At 40.2% G+C, this 14730-nt stretch overlaps 2 protein-coding genes and 1 long non-coding RNA gene across 4 annotated transcripts in view; 2 read left to right on the top strand and 1 right to left on the bottom strand.

Annotated features, from left to right (window-relative positions):
* Nucleotides 1–10345, bottom strand: part of LOC136445288 (nipped-B-like protein A) — an 87695-nt gene extending 77350 nt beyond the window's left edge. For both annotated transcript variants that reach the window (XM_066443208.1, XM_066443209.1), the window contains exons 1-5: nt 10151–10345; nt 5257–5405; nt 2334–2502; nt 543–679; nt 214–433 (exon numbers count right to left, since the gene is read on the bottom strand). In XM_066443208.1, coding sequence (XP_066299305.1) covers nt 214–433; nt 543–679; nt 2334–2502; nt 5257–5338 — 608 coding nt within the window. In that variant the 5' untranslated portion in view covers nt 5339–5405; nt 10151–10345. The remainder of the gene's footprint in view (nt 1–213; nt 434–542; nt 680–2333; nt 2503–5256; nt 5406–10150) is intronic.
* LOC136444474 (uncharacterized) overlaps nt 1–14730 on the top strand; it is a 456752-nt gene that overhangs the window by 122646 nt on the left and 319376 nt on the right. The window lies entirely within an intron of this gene.
* LOC136445289 (sterol carrier protein 2-like) overlaps nt 10470–14730 on the top strand; it is an 80863-nt gene continuing 76602 nt past the window's right edge. The window contains exons 1-3 of the mRNA XM_066443210.1: nt 10470–10592; nt 12671–12728; nt 13719–13790. Coding sequence (XP_066299307.1) covers nt 10545–10592; nt 12671–12728; nt 13719–13790 — 178 coding nt within the window. The 5' untranslated portion in view covers nt 10470–10544. The remainder of the gene's footprint in view (nt 10593–12670; nt 12729–13718; nt 13791–14730) is intronic.

Here is a 14730-nt window from a genome sequence, read left to right as displayed (position 1 = left end):
AGTTCAATTAGTAGTCAATCATTGGTCACAAATTATCAGTAATCTTTTGCTGTTGTCTATGATTCCATTTAAAACAACAGTTACTGTATGTTGTTTTATTTCGTTCCATTTCGTGCCTTTAAGGTCAGCAGCATTCCCACCATGCCCACATATGACTAGACTAGTTTTGTTCCTAGATAATAAAAGAATGGAACAATGGAAATCACAATGTACCTTGAGGAGGGACTGCCCTGTGGGTATGGACTGGGCTGAGGACCATACTTGGCAGGGCTGCCCTGTGGATAAGGACTATTCTGGCTGTAGGGAGATGGGCTGCCCTGCTGCTGTTGTGCCATGGGTGTGTGGGACCTCTGATACGGTGAATGTTGCACCATGCCATCAGGTGACTGCTGATAATATGGAGATGGAGCCATTGGTGTTCGAGGAGAAATTCCTATTGAAAAATGGAAACTATTCAGTTGTTTTAGGTCACAATCAAAATTTTCAGAAGCAGTATTTTCTTATTGAAAATTTTCATTTCTAGTAAGAGTTAAGATGAGTACCTCCATGATTGGATGAGTGCGGCTCTACACTCCTGGTCCTCTGGGTGAACACATTTGGGTTGCATGCCAAGACGGCCTGCAGTAGTGGTGGCAGGTCACCCTCCACTTCAGCATTGCTTGAGGTGTCTTTCAGCTCACTGTACACCCAACATTTAAGCATTTACTGTATTTAACTATATGACACTATCACCTTCATATGGGCTTCAGTTTTGAGCAAAGTTCAACATCAAAGCTAAAGGAAGACATCTGCAACCAAATTACATCTATCCACACCCATTTTTGTCTGTCAAGGTTTCCAGTGACATTCTAATGACACCAGTGAAAGGGCAATGGAAATATAATAAACCAAAATAACATTTACAGTAACTAACTAACTTTTTGAGTTCACATAACATGATTTGAATAGGAACGTAATAATACATTTTAGACATATTTCATACATGATATATATGTATATAAAGACACTAATGACATCAAGATTAAGGATTTTCTGAAATTACATAAACCATAATAATGTTTAATGACTTAGACATTTGCAAAAAATATACACACTTTGGAAGTTATATAACATCGAACCATCAAAATATCATACCCTTGATTTTTCCCACCAGGTAATTACATTAATCAGTGACTTTTCCCCCCATGGCGTCACAATGAACATGACAGCCGGTTTGGAACTTTGCACTGTGGCTCGGAAAGAACATTCTTTCGAAAAGCAAACAAAATAAATATTGTTATGTCTTTTAATTGAATGTAATCACGATAATGAAGCACTGTTTGCTCATCAAATATTGTTTTTCACAAGCCGTATTGTAAGGTCCCAATCCGGCTGCCGTGTTCATTGTGATGTCATGAGGTGTAAAGTCACTGATGAATGTAATTACCTGGTGAGAAGATCAGAAAAGAATCAAGAGCTGAAAGTGGTTTCTGATGGCTCAATGTTAAATGTTAAATCAGAAGGGTGTGTATTTGTTCTGAACGTTTATTTCCATTGAATGATACTATTCCCATTACAGATAGTAAGAAAATGTTGTATTTTGGTGTCATAAACACTTAAAACATGTGTAACTACTTTCAACTACGTACCCTAACACCGGCCCTGAACTGGACATTTAGGTTCAGGTCGAACAAAACCTAAACATCAGGAACCAGTTCTGGACTTGCAAAAAACCATATCTTGCTTATTTTTTCCTCATTGTCCTCAACCATCAAAACTTTCCATAGATCATGAAATTTGTGCTGGAAATTGAGGAAAACATTGATGTTTTTGTGTTTCTTACTGAGCTTTTGTTTTTAATACACACAGTACATATTTGAGCTGCATATTTTTGCACCTGGTATATTTTTCTAATCACATGTAAAATGTAGGCCAACATGCAATCTTAGATGTAACTGAAAAAGTATTTCTAGCACACATATGCCATGGATTCAGGTTCAGACCTGTAAGTCCAGGCCCGAATCTGAACCTCAGGGGTTTATCTAAATCAGGAAAGAGGGGCGCTGCACCCTCTTGTTTCAGCCCAGCTCCCCCTTGTTGAATTCAGATTTTTGGCTTAATATCCAGCATACAGACTACACAGCAATCAATTATTCCATAAATACATAGAATTTGCTCCCTCGCCTGTTTGTGCTCCCTCTTATTAAATTTTTCTAGAAAAACCCCTGGAACCTCTGGACCTGAATCTGGACCTGAACCTGAACATCAGTTTAGGTACACAGCACTACTTTCAGCTATCAATAACATATGACGTTGCTCATTATGAGCTGATAACATGTAATTTGTACACCTACATGTGGTCCGTGGAGGTCTGTCCTAATGCTTGGACAAGGTGAGGAACAACATTTTCATCTGGGTTGGCAACCAGTCTACGAGCTTCTTCTATCACTCGTTGACTGTACAACAGGCTTTTGTTATTCACTGTGGATGGATGAGGTGTTGGCAGAGGCAACTCCGGCAATACTGAAGAAACACAATCAGGTCAGCATGTTATGGCAAACTACTCACATTTCTAGCAGACTACTTATGAGTGCTCTAGGAGTAGGAGTTGGGCCCGAAATACTCAGGTGCAACCTGCAGAAAAACATTGAAGATGTTGTATGCAAAGTACTTTTTTGAGCCCAATGGGCAACCTGGGGCAAAAGCTACGTTGCCCATTGGAATTAATGATTGCCCCACGGCACCTACTGATTTTTTTCAAATCAAGTACATACAATGTCATACATTTTGTATCCCTTTATGATATTACTTACAGCTCTTTTGTTTCAATAAAAAACAAATAACATAGATTAACTTGAGTTCCACGACCTCATACCTTCGCCAAATATCAAACATACATACTGATACCAAATTCCCGTCATTTACCAATATAGCATTATAAAGCATTTCTTATCAGTCATTCAAATTACGTCTTCATGATCATTGGCTTAAACAATATTGATCGATATTCCTCTCTTTCCCAGTGACATATCATGCCAAATGTTTGAAAGTCATGGAATGTCGATGACGGTTATCTACATACTCTCACCTCTCAAATATAAGTACCCCCTAAAATAGAAGTACCACCCGGACAAATCTTCAAAATCTAATATAAGTACCCCCTGAAATAAAAAGTACCCCCCGGAAAATTTCAAAATTGACAGTCGAGGTAAACTGTGTCCAAACATGTACAACTGTCCGAGGGAAAGCAGTGACATATAACAAAAATTATCAGATAGCTACTAATGTACCTGATCATATTTTCTAAAGAAATCACCCCCCAAAAAAACACAAATATGAACACAGTCCCTCCACAAAAAAGGATTATATCTATAAACTTTTGCTGTTGTTTACCGTTTCATATCGGATTTCAAGTTCCCGCGGTAGAGCCCACAATATTGAACAGAGCTCGACTGTAAAACATCTCAGACCGCACATACTAAGAAGTTACCGATTACATGTTGACACTAGAAACCCATGCTTAACAGCTGAATTGGGAAAATATTACGATCATTTTACACTATGATTATGAACCCTGTGAAAATAAAAATGGCCTTCTGTGTCCATAGTTGCCCCAAAATATAACATTCCATGCGTTTACGGTATCATTTTAAAGATCGGTATCTGCGCTATGCAATATACTGCTAGTTTTACTGTCGCCATGCCTGATAGTGGCAGAGAGTGGCGGCCATGTTTCGCGATTTCAAGCTGTTGTTTACCGTTTAATATCGATATATTTCTGCCGTTTTAGAGATTTTGTGTTCTCAAAACACATATCACAAGGGAAGTTAAGTTATGATTGTTGTTTTTACATGTGACATGTCTTCTGCAAACAAATTATTCTTCCGCCACGCTGCCAATAGTGGTGTAACAGTGGAGGAATTATTCCCCCTGCACTCAGCGTGCTTTGGTTTACGATGTAAACAGAGATTGTCAAAGTTATATGACATCTCTATACGTGAAAAAAAATACAGAAGGGTTTCAGCATGAGTTTTGGGGGACGACGCCCTCCTGACATATGATTTTTCCACCGGAGCGCAACATTGAAAACTTTAAAATTTTTGACCCATTGAAACGCTGTTTTCTGAATTTTGAGGGGCAAATTTTGCTGACAAAGTAAGCTAAAAAGGTTAATGACATCTCTATATTTGAAAACATACAGGCGGGTTTCAGTTTGAGTTTTGGGGTGCGACGCCCTTGAGCCCTCCCGACATTTTTTTCTCGCCGGCGGCAACGATCTCCTCCGGGAAAATTTTGAAATCTTGACGTCCTGAAATGCTTTTTCCTTAATTTTGAGAGGCAAATTTTGCTGACAGATTGAACAAATACAGAAGGGTTTCAGCATGAGCTTTGGAGGGCGACACCGTCCCGACATATACGACGGCAGCGCAACAATCCTAGGAAGGTCCGGGAGTATGCTAACATACGTTGGAGAAAATTTTGAAATCTTGACCTGCTGAAACGCTATTTCCTGCATTTTGAGAGGCAAATTGTGCTGGTAGAGTAAGCTAAGTTAAGAAAATCTCTGTTAGTGAAAAGATTCTCAGGGTTTCAGCTTGATTTTTTTTGGGCAGCCGCCCCCCTTGCCCCCCATGCCACCGCCACTGGCGCCACCATTTTTAGGGAAGAATCTAGCCACACAAACGTGGCTAAAACGTTGTATTTAAAATTTTAATATCATCAAATGGATTCAAGAAATACAACAATTTATATCATTTATTTACCACTCACTTCTGTATTCAATGTTGAAAGTTACAACGTTCCTCATATTTCGCTATCTACTGGTATTTCATTTCATAATGTTATTTTAGTTCGTTCCATTTCGGACTTTCTGGGGCCATTTGTCCACAGTCAACTGTCGTTAGACATAAATCATGCAAATGAGGGTCTTATTTACATATCTTATGAGGAAATGCTACAATAGCCCTCGATGGTAAGAAAAGACCTTCATACTTTTAACAACCTGTGTTATTTGGATAGAGAAGATGATAATGTAGACATTATTAGACCTTAACTATAGTGAGTTATTTGCATAATTGATGAGAAAAAATGTTTACAATGTCACTAGAAGTAGAACAGGTTAAAATCATTTGGTGAAGATATGTCTATGAAGACGTGAAACTCTAGCTACTGTAAATATCTTTCCTGACATACATGTGCTGATGAGAACATTCAGGTTCACCTGCTCAGGTACATCATCAAGTGTGGTGTGGAGGGATTGATGCAAGGAATACTTACACTCAGTAAGGCTGGAAATGCCTGCCAGTGTATTCATAGGTATGTTGGGGATTTCCCCATTCTGAAGGGGAATTTGATTCATGGCAACTGGCTGGTTGTCTGCTTAACGAGGTCACCCTTCTCCACATCCAAACGATGTCTGCCATAAACTGCAACACAAAAATATCAGCATCAGAAATGACATCTACTGCAAGGTCTGAGGAATTTGACATATTTTCCTCCAACTATCGTTGAGTGGAACTCGTTGCCATCAAGTATTGTAGGAGTATCCTCACAACACTTTCAGTCTAGTGCTCGGTACATGTACCCATACATCCGGCTGGAACTGGACTTGTACAAAAGTTTACTTTTAGGTAAAAAAAAAGTTTTAGACAGTTCATGGAGGTCACGGAAGTCTAGTTTGTTCTAAAAGTAAAAAGCATATTTATCTTCAACCTTCCATACATCTTGAAATTTGCGCTAAAAAAAAGCATTCCTTTTTTATGTTTATTACTGAGCCAGTTTCGCCTCTTTGAAAAGGAGGATTTAGAAAGGCAGTATCTGCAAGCAAATACAGATCATTTCAGTCCATCTGCCTTCCATGCAAAATGATTTTTAGAAAAAAGTCACCCCCATGCAAGAATGGACTCTTCCGGCAGCACCTCCAGTTAAAATTGACCATTTATATAGACCTCCACTCAAAAAAAAGGACCTTTGAATAATCAATGCGGTCAAAATCTTATAAAAGTTGTCCCTGGGAGAATGGACTCTTCTAGTAGCGCCCACATGTAAAGGTTCTGGGTCGGAGTTCAAATCTGACCAGGGTTGGGGTCAGGGCACAGTAATCTGCCGGAAGTGCGTGGTCGTCACCCTGATTTCTGCCCCCTATTGCTTGGTGATCGTTATAGCTGTGCATAAATATTTTGAATCTTCCGAAAAGCCAGCGAGTTGTAGTATTTTTGGGCGCGGTGCAGTTGGTTCGCCATTGAAGCCTTTTTTGTATTAATCTGCCGCAACCGTGATGCGTTTTTTTCGCCTGATGACCCAAATAGCATCGTTTTTTATGCATTTTCACTGAGTTTGCGTCATTGGAGATTTCGAAAAAGTTATCATATGATCTTATTTTTTCTATTTTTCAGAGACAGAAAGTACAGTCAAACCTGTCTATAGCGGTCACTCAAGGGACTGGCCAAAACTGGCCGCTAAGGACAGGTGGTCGCTATGGAAAAAATGTCGATTAATTGACCACGATTGACACATGTTTTCAGCACCCACTGAGATACATTTATTCACCGTATATACAGTATACATGTAAACATTGCATAGGTAAGGAACATTTTAAAAATTCGATTGTTGTTCTTTTACTTCTATTATGGGCTTGAAAAAAGAATAATTGTATCTGCCAACTCCTAAATCCATGGCTTGCTCGAGCTTCATGTCAGCATCGCAACAGACCAGCATCACCATACTTAGCCGTGGCGACTACAGAAAGGGCGTTTTTACTTGTTACCGTATTTCTTCTAATAAAGGACGCACTTTTTTGACATTTCAACCTTCAAGATGAGGCTTCAGGTCAAAGCCAAAGTCGGGGTGCGCACTTTATTTAGGTTTTCTCTCGAGAAAAGTCGCGACGTAAGTCAGGAAGTCACCGATTATTACCCCAGCAGGCTAGCCCCGTCACTTCGCCGACACGCAACGATAATTTATGCATGTTCTGTTCTTATTCATGTTCTTATGTTTACAAGATAACGATGCTACATCATACGTATATTTTTGAAAAGGTATTCTAGATATAAAAATAATTGGTTTAGCGATATTAAATATCAAATTATGAGACACCAAATAACGCTGGGTGTTTTCAACCGCGTGACTATTTCAGTGTGTCGGGCCGGCCATAATTTCGTACCCCACGCCGCTTGTACTACGCCGCTTGCGACGTCAATAATTTCCTAACCACCCACACGGCTGCAAATATGGGCACATCGTGCGTATCTGTTGATATCATTTATCAAAAACGTAATAGCTAGAATCTGAAATGTTCCAGAGTTCGCTTCAGCGGGAGTTTTGTTTTTGTTTTGACGGATAAAACGCGAAAACCCACGCCGCTTTCGGCACACTTCCGGGTTCATTGATCGCTAAAATTACGCAAAAGCCACCATCAATCCGCAAATAAATGTATACTTTCCCGTAAACATCTTTTGGTTTTGCATTTTCTTTACCATAATGTTGCTATGTAGTCGATAAAACCGCGTTTTTATTGCGTTTTCATGTGTAACATTTCAGACAAAGAAAAAACTTGGACCGCGATTCTGCTGCCCCATGATGTACTTCGTCTGCAAAATTCCCGCCTTTTGCTGCAGCAACAACCAATCAGAGACGCGTAATGCGATCATGTGATGAGGATTACGTAACACGCGAAATGCATCTTGGGGCAGCAGATTTTTTAAACAATGGCGGCGGGCGATCTGCGAAATGAAATGATTTGTCAATGCAACGCTGTATTTTGCGGCATAAATGCCGAGAGACGAACTTTTATTTTATCTCAAAATGCGTTTTACACGTTTGTCTTTGACTAGCTCGGTAGAAATCAAGCGGATCGTCGTCTGGTCCTTCAATATCAAGGAAGTTTGTCAGATATCCTGGCGCGAGGTTCTCAGCGTGACGTTACTTCAAGTAGAGGGTTAAGTGTTGACCCCAAATAATGGTAATGTTTTCCCGAAAATTCCTTGAAAATGGAACGATTAAGAAAGATACCAGGACTTCATAGCGTGCCGAATACCGGGGCGTGGTCACATCTTGGAGACACGCGCCGAGCGACGGCGGCAGATCGGGGGTGCGCACTTTATTAAGGTTTTTCTGTGAAGTATCTCAGCTGGCGTGATTGGGGTTGCGGTGAAGCCCAAATTGGGGGTGCGCACTTTATTTGGGGTGCGTCCTTTATTAGAAGAAATACGGTAGATATATACTAGCGGTAACTAGCCCTTTTGTAGTCGTGGGGCAGTCCACACAAAATGTCCAGGTGATGTCCGTCCTGCCGTTTTCCTTGCATGTCGGGCCTCGATGCTTGGTCCCTGAACTCCTAACACACTAACCTGCGCTGGCGGGCGCTTTAGAAACTCTGAAAACCCCGAGTTAACCCACAGCGCGACCAAACACGGTACGAGTCAATATAAAACAGCACGGGGCCGCCATTTTCCTTCAAACTGGAGAGGGGATGACGTAACGAAAACAGTTTAGCCTGATTGGTGTGTTTATTCACATGACTGAGCCTGGCCAACCACGCTGCACTATTTTCCTTACGTCATCCCCTTCAGCGCCATTTTGAAAATCGTGTTTTGGGCACATTTTTGGATGAATTCCTGGGGAAAACGGAAATATTGGGCCGGCATTCAAACATTTCGAGAACTTAGCGCATGAGATACATGTGCGGGTTTACCTTGACCGTTATATTTTCCAAAAACTGCTGTAATCTTTGCCCAGTCGAAATGCACTGAAATAGTCAAATTTGCTACGGTGTACAAACGCAAGCCATGTGAAGAACTTGACTTCGCGTCAAACCATGGATTTTTTTACAAAGATAAAACATTCTGGTTTTCTTTATCATCATCCTATCAAGTTGAGTCCACATAAACTTGATAACTGTATAAAATATGACGATTTTGAATTTGAACCCGGCGTGCAGTGGGGATGCGGCGTCTACCGGCGCGTCGTGACCGTTATCGGCAGTGTTACTGTACTCGCGGGACCGAAAATCGTCTGGCCGTGACCGCGTTGGACAGGTGGCCGCTATAGCCTAATTCTTAATGCTTATGTCAATGGGAACAATCCAAGGGACCGACAAAACGTGACCACTATGGGCAGGTGGCCGCTATGTCAAAGGTGACTGCTAATACAGGTTTGACTGTATTACGTTTTTCAGCATATATGCCATTACCTCAGGAAATGTCTTTTTTCAAACAGTGTCGATATAAAAAAGTGTATAAAAATTATAATTTTGGGGGCCAAAATTTACTTTTAACTATGGTTTCTACCCAAATAAAGGGACAACAGACAATACCCAAAATTACATTGGAAAGAACAAACAAACCGCCTTTCGCCGAAATCCAATTATCTCCAGTATCAGGGTGAAATGGCAGAAGTTGAACATCGGATTACGCCATATCTAACATCGGGCTTTTCCACTAGCCATCGGACGAAATCCGATGTTGTTCGAACCAAGGAGGTTAACCACCTTGTTCGAACTTAGGAGTGACGTCATATTAACTTCACCACAAGCATAATTCTGTCAGCTGATTATGTATTCATTGACAACATTATCTATCGGAAAATAAAACTTCCTTCTGGCGTTTAGTACTCCTTTAAAATGTATCTTTGATTTTAACAATTATTTGTGTTTGGAACTGCCTTCAAGACATCTACTTGTCAGGACATTTCAACTGTGGCGGAAAAGGGGAGCGTACTTTATTCTTGCATATAATTTTAAAGGGTTAAAGTGTGTTTTAGCGAGCACAAATTCTGGTCAGAGTGAGTGAGTACAGAACAAAGCGTGATACATAATTTGTTCCAAACATGTTTTGCTGGAAATGCAAAGTAACAACTAAACTTCCCCAACCCGATAATTTGTGTACGTATTTATAAACGTATACACCTGATTCACAAAGCCGGGGATTGGGTTTTACTGGTTTGCCACGATTATTGTGTATAAAATGAAGGAACATTGCTTCAATAGACCATCCCTACAAAAGGGATGTGTACAAAAAACTACAAATAGAGGACTGATGAGTTGATGTGGACATGAACGACAGGACCTCCAGCCGGTCATAACACGTTCAATCGCCAGAAATGTGCACCACATCCAGTCACATTTCTGCTTTCTTTATCAAATCTAAAGCAAAAGAGACCACTTGATACTTACTACAGCATGGAAATTTGACGAAGATCGTATCCACAGTTCATCAGCATTCGATGTGGATCTGCTTCCGTACGACGAAATAAAACGCCGAGTCTGACTGAAGAGAGACAATGATGGCGCCAAAAATTACACAACCGATTTACACCCTTGTTCCACCAGGATTTCTGCTTCCGCAGTCAGTATTTTCCACTATATTTCCCTCAGATATGACACAAGTCTGACACAAATTTATCGCCAGGCTACATGGATGACAGGGACTTTCACAGCAGAGGACGAAAACACCGTTTTTTTCTCGATTGACCGTCCGACGCGGAGGGATACAAATCTAGTCCGGCTGCGTAGCTGGAAGGTCGTACATCCGGGAGTTTGACCCCAGCACCGCGACCTCTGGACCAAGATGGCGGCCAACAGGAGGGTGTTTGTGGTCGGAGTCGGCATGACCAAGGTTCGCAAACAATTTCTTCGTCCGGAGACTTTGACAACTCGATTAGACATCGTCGTAGGTCAAGGGAGATCTAGGAAGGCTTTTGCAGTGGCATATTGTGTCGACCAATTACACTTTAATAGGTTTATGAGAAGGCGGGGTCTGGAGTTCGAGAGCTGTTGCGCAACCGAGAGCAAAGTTCGCTGAGGATTCACATGATATAAGTTCAACAAAGTAAAACCATACAAGGTTTACTACTAGTATGGTGAGGAATCCTAGACAACAAGGGCCTTGTTTAAAATGCAAGCTGTTAATGACTTACCACTACATCTTGTAGCAATAGCAGTAGCTAGAAGTGGTTAGCTAGTCTGAGCTGAGTCAGGAGGGTCAATGACCTACCGGTCACGTCACATCCACTACAAGTAGAGTAGAGTAGAGTACAGTTTTCGGTCTGGTAGGATGTACTTCCAGTTATAACTGAATAAGGCAGCAGAACACAGTATTTCGCCAATGGGGATTTACATTGTTAAGGGCCCCAAAGCGGAGGAGGCGGCACAAAATTTTGTATGGGGGGGGCAAGATAATTGAGATGAAATTTTCACTATGACGTATTTGTTGAATAGTCTTAATAGAGGAGTCAATAGGATTCTTTTTCCTGCTTTAAGCGTTTTATGTCATCCCCGCAGGCTTTTTTGTTCTTGAGGGCGTGTATTGTATCGTTGATTTCTGAGGCAGTAATTGGATTATCTAAAGGTCCTAAACTTGGCTCACATAACATGTTTTGTCAAACCATTTTTTGTTCTGTTTTGGTCCTTTAGCTCTGGTGTTACATTTTATTTTTAATGATATATTTCCAGCCGTTTCTAGAATATCCTGGAACTTGCTCATTTCCTCATCAATGCTACTACTTGTTGGTGTGATATCCAATCAATAGAAAGTTGTTTAGTTTTTCAGATATCATCAGACTACAGTACTTAAACCATGGATGATCTTTTTCACCTGAATTTGAGTCCCAAATGAACTTTTTTGGAAGGGAACGTAATTCGCGTTTGGGCATTTTTGTATCTTGAATGTGCCAATGTGACGTACGTATATTCGTAGTTATCAAGAACTTTAAGAATACTTAAAGGCACCCAGAGCATTTTATGAGGATTGAAACTTGATTAAAAAACTCAAATTTCTAGTCATTCCTACACATAGTAAGTTTCAATAACACTATACCATTACATATCGACATTAGACAAGCAAAGATACGATGTCGTTGTGTGATGAGAACTGATAGAAAACCCAAGCCCTAATAGACTGATCCTGATTGTCCATCACAATTAGCGGTTCGACCAATGAGAGAGTGACTGCATGTCCGTCAAACATTTACATTTTTATGCTATAATTTTGCATTTCTACGTTTTAACAGTGGTGGGCGGGGCTATGGTATCGGTCTATTTACACTAGGCGCGTGAAACTAAAATATCACCATGTAGCTTATTTTTGGGCCGCTTTTGAGCACTTTTGAATAGAAATCCGCCCGCAAATGTGATTAACAGTGGCATTAAATGTCAATTTCATAAAGATTACAGCTACTAGAATATTTCCAGTTTCAAGCCTCATAAAATGCTCTGGGTGCCTTAAGCTTTAATGTTATAAAGAATGGCGCTACTTGCAATGGTATAGTCCACTGTGCTGCAACCTCTGGGCTGGTAGCAGGTGTAGCGTCCATCTAAATATAACTAGGAAATAGAGGGACATTGACATAAGATATGCAAATGAAGACCTAATTTGCATGATTAATGAGAAAATACTGCAATTCCATATTGGTAATTCGGAAGCTATGTGGCATTCGGAAGCTATGTGAAGGTGAACATTATTGAACATAAATCATGCAAATTAGGTCTTCATTTGCATATCTTTTATCTATCAATGTCCCTCTATTTCCTAGTTCTATTTAAATGGAGCTACACCTGCTACCAGCCCAGAGGTTGCAGCATAGTGGACTATACCATCGCATGGCCATGGGGTACAGGTGCACAGGAAAATCACTAAAGTAAAGACGTTTCGGTCTCACCGCATTGTCATACTCTTTTTTGTTGTTTTGATTTCAGTTTGAGAAGCCTGGTCGCCGACAAGACTTTGACTACCCTGATATGGCAAGGGAGGCTGGTATGATTTTCTAACCTAACAAAATATGTAATATTAGGTACAAAACATCGAAAAGGCACAAGTATATTATTATTAAGGAACTGTACCATATTTCATTATTTGACATGGTGGATTGGGCCGAAACGAGCCGAAGAGATATTAAATGTGGTTCAAATGAACTCTTTCCCCAATTGGGCCCATACCTCAGAAATTTTTACAAGATCTTTCGGTAACCCCCAATCATCATTGCATGAGTAGCCCTGTTACTTTGTGGCTAAAGGCTACTCTCCAAGGGGGAAAATTGTGACCTTTGGGACAAAAAACAGGGCAATTCATGATGTTATAAGAAGGTCACCATTTTCCCCTACAACCTCTGCTTAGAGAGTAGAAGTAAAGGCCTTGTCACAGTTCCTTTTATCCTAATCCCTTATGAGTTGTAATTCACCATGTTGTATTATCACAGCCATCAAGTAATGAGGCTGTTGTAACGTGGTCAAACATTTGAGGTCTCTTCCATAATAGAAACAAGTATACAGGTTTGGTAGTGTACCCCTTGGTGGTTTGACCACCAGCTGTTGGGACCTGGGGAATTCTTGTCCCAGATTTGAAACTGGCAGGTGTGAGCTACCACAACATGCCTGGAATGGAAGTATAGATTTTCCTCATTACATTTGCAAATTCAGTCCCAATTTGGTTTTTTGGTTCAGGGCCGAATGCTCTACTGTTGCACCACACGACCCCAAACTTAAGTGAACATGTAACAAACTTAAAGGTTTAATACCCAGTTTTTACCCAGGCTATGAAATCTGGTAATGGTAATTAAAATCTGGTAATGAAAACAGTGGTAAGCAGTGGGCCATTCAATAAATCAGTGCAGAGATGCGGCTGGAATATGCTCTGAATACGAAGGCTTGGCATTCATCAGAAGTGCATTTAAGGCATGCAGTCCTCAAAGGTTGGGTGGAGCCAGAATACAGTCAGCATAAACACAATTATTGTATGTTGTTCCAGGAAGCAAGGCCCTGGCTGATGCTGCCATTTCATATAAAGATGTCCAGCAGGCTGTTGTTGGATATGTGTATGGTAAGTTTTCAAATGCTACTAAGGACACACCAATTGAATTTATTGGTTCTGAGAATTGTCACTCCTATTTTTCTCAATTGAAAAAAAAAGTTGGCCACACCTCCCTTTCAGAAATTTTCACTTCCACTCAACTCTCAAATACTAGTAAATGTACGGGCACGTTTATTTTTTCTGGCCTTAAATTCCACCCATCACATGCTTATTTTGGACAGCCCGTTGAATGATTTCTGCAGAATCGGGGCATTGTAAACCAAGGATTTCCCATAAGACTAAATTTAAAGCATTGTTATCGGTGGAGTTTAGGACACCACAATGAAGTTTTTAGATGCAATATTATTTACAGGAAACAGATTGTATGAAACCAAATTACAACATTTTCTGATAAGACCACACCAATATTATTTGTTGATTCTCGTGTTTTTTTTTCAGAAAAAAATTGGAGCAACAGGGCGAAAAAAGAATTTTTAATTTAAAATATTTTGCAAAACGTCTAGGGTGAAGACAAGGGTTTATACATAGTATAAAGAATAAGAGGATTATTCAAGTTTCAGCTTTGTATGGCTCGTTTTATGCGATGAACCCCTTTCTTTGATCTAGTACTACAATTTGAAATGTCCACTGATGACTTAACTATACCGACTATAAACAGAAAAACTGACTGTGTATTTCTATATGACTGAAAATGACTATAAGAAATAATGCTGCATGTAGAATGTTGTGCATTTACTGTGCTAAACATACCATCTTGTAATGTGGTCACATTTTATCATTGTGGAAATTATTCCAAAATCAATTTCAATTGATTCAAATATCATTTCTGTACCTTCCCAATAATGCTTTTTGGTCCAGTTTGGGCACCACATTTAATCTACTCTTATTTCAACCTCCTTGATTGAAGCAAATATTTACAGCAATGGTCCAGTAGTGTTTATGATTTATC

The sequence above is a fragment of the Branchiostoma lanceolatum genome, chromosome 11 (assembly GCF_035083965.1).
Source record: "Branchiostoma lanceolatum isolate klBraLanc5 chromosome 11, klBraLanc5.hap2, whole genome shotgun sequence".
Taxonomy (NCBI): Eukaryota; Metazoa; Chordata; class Leptocardii; order Amphioxiformes; family Branchiostomatidae; genus Branchiostoma; species Branchiostoma lanceolatum.
This window is presented reverse-complemented; position numbering and strand designations above follow the sequence as displayed.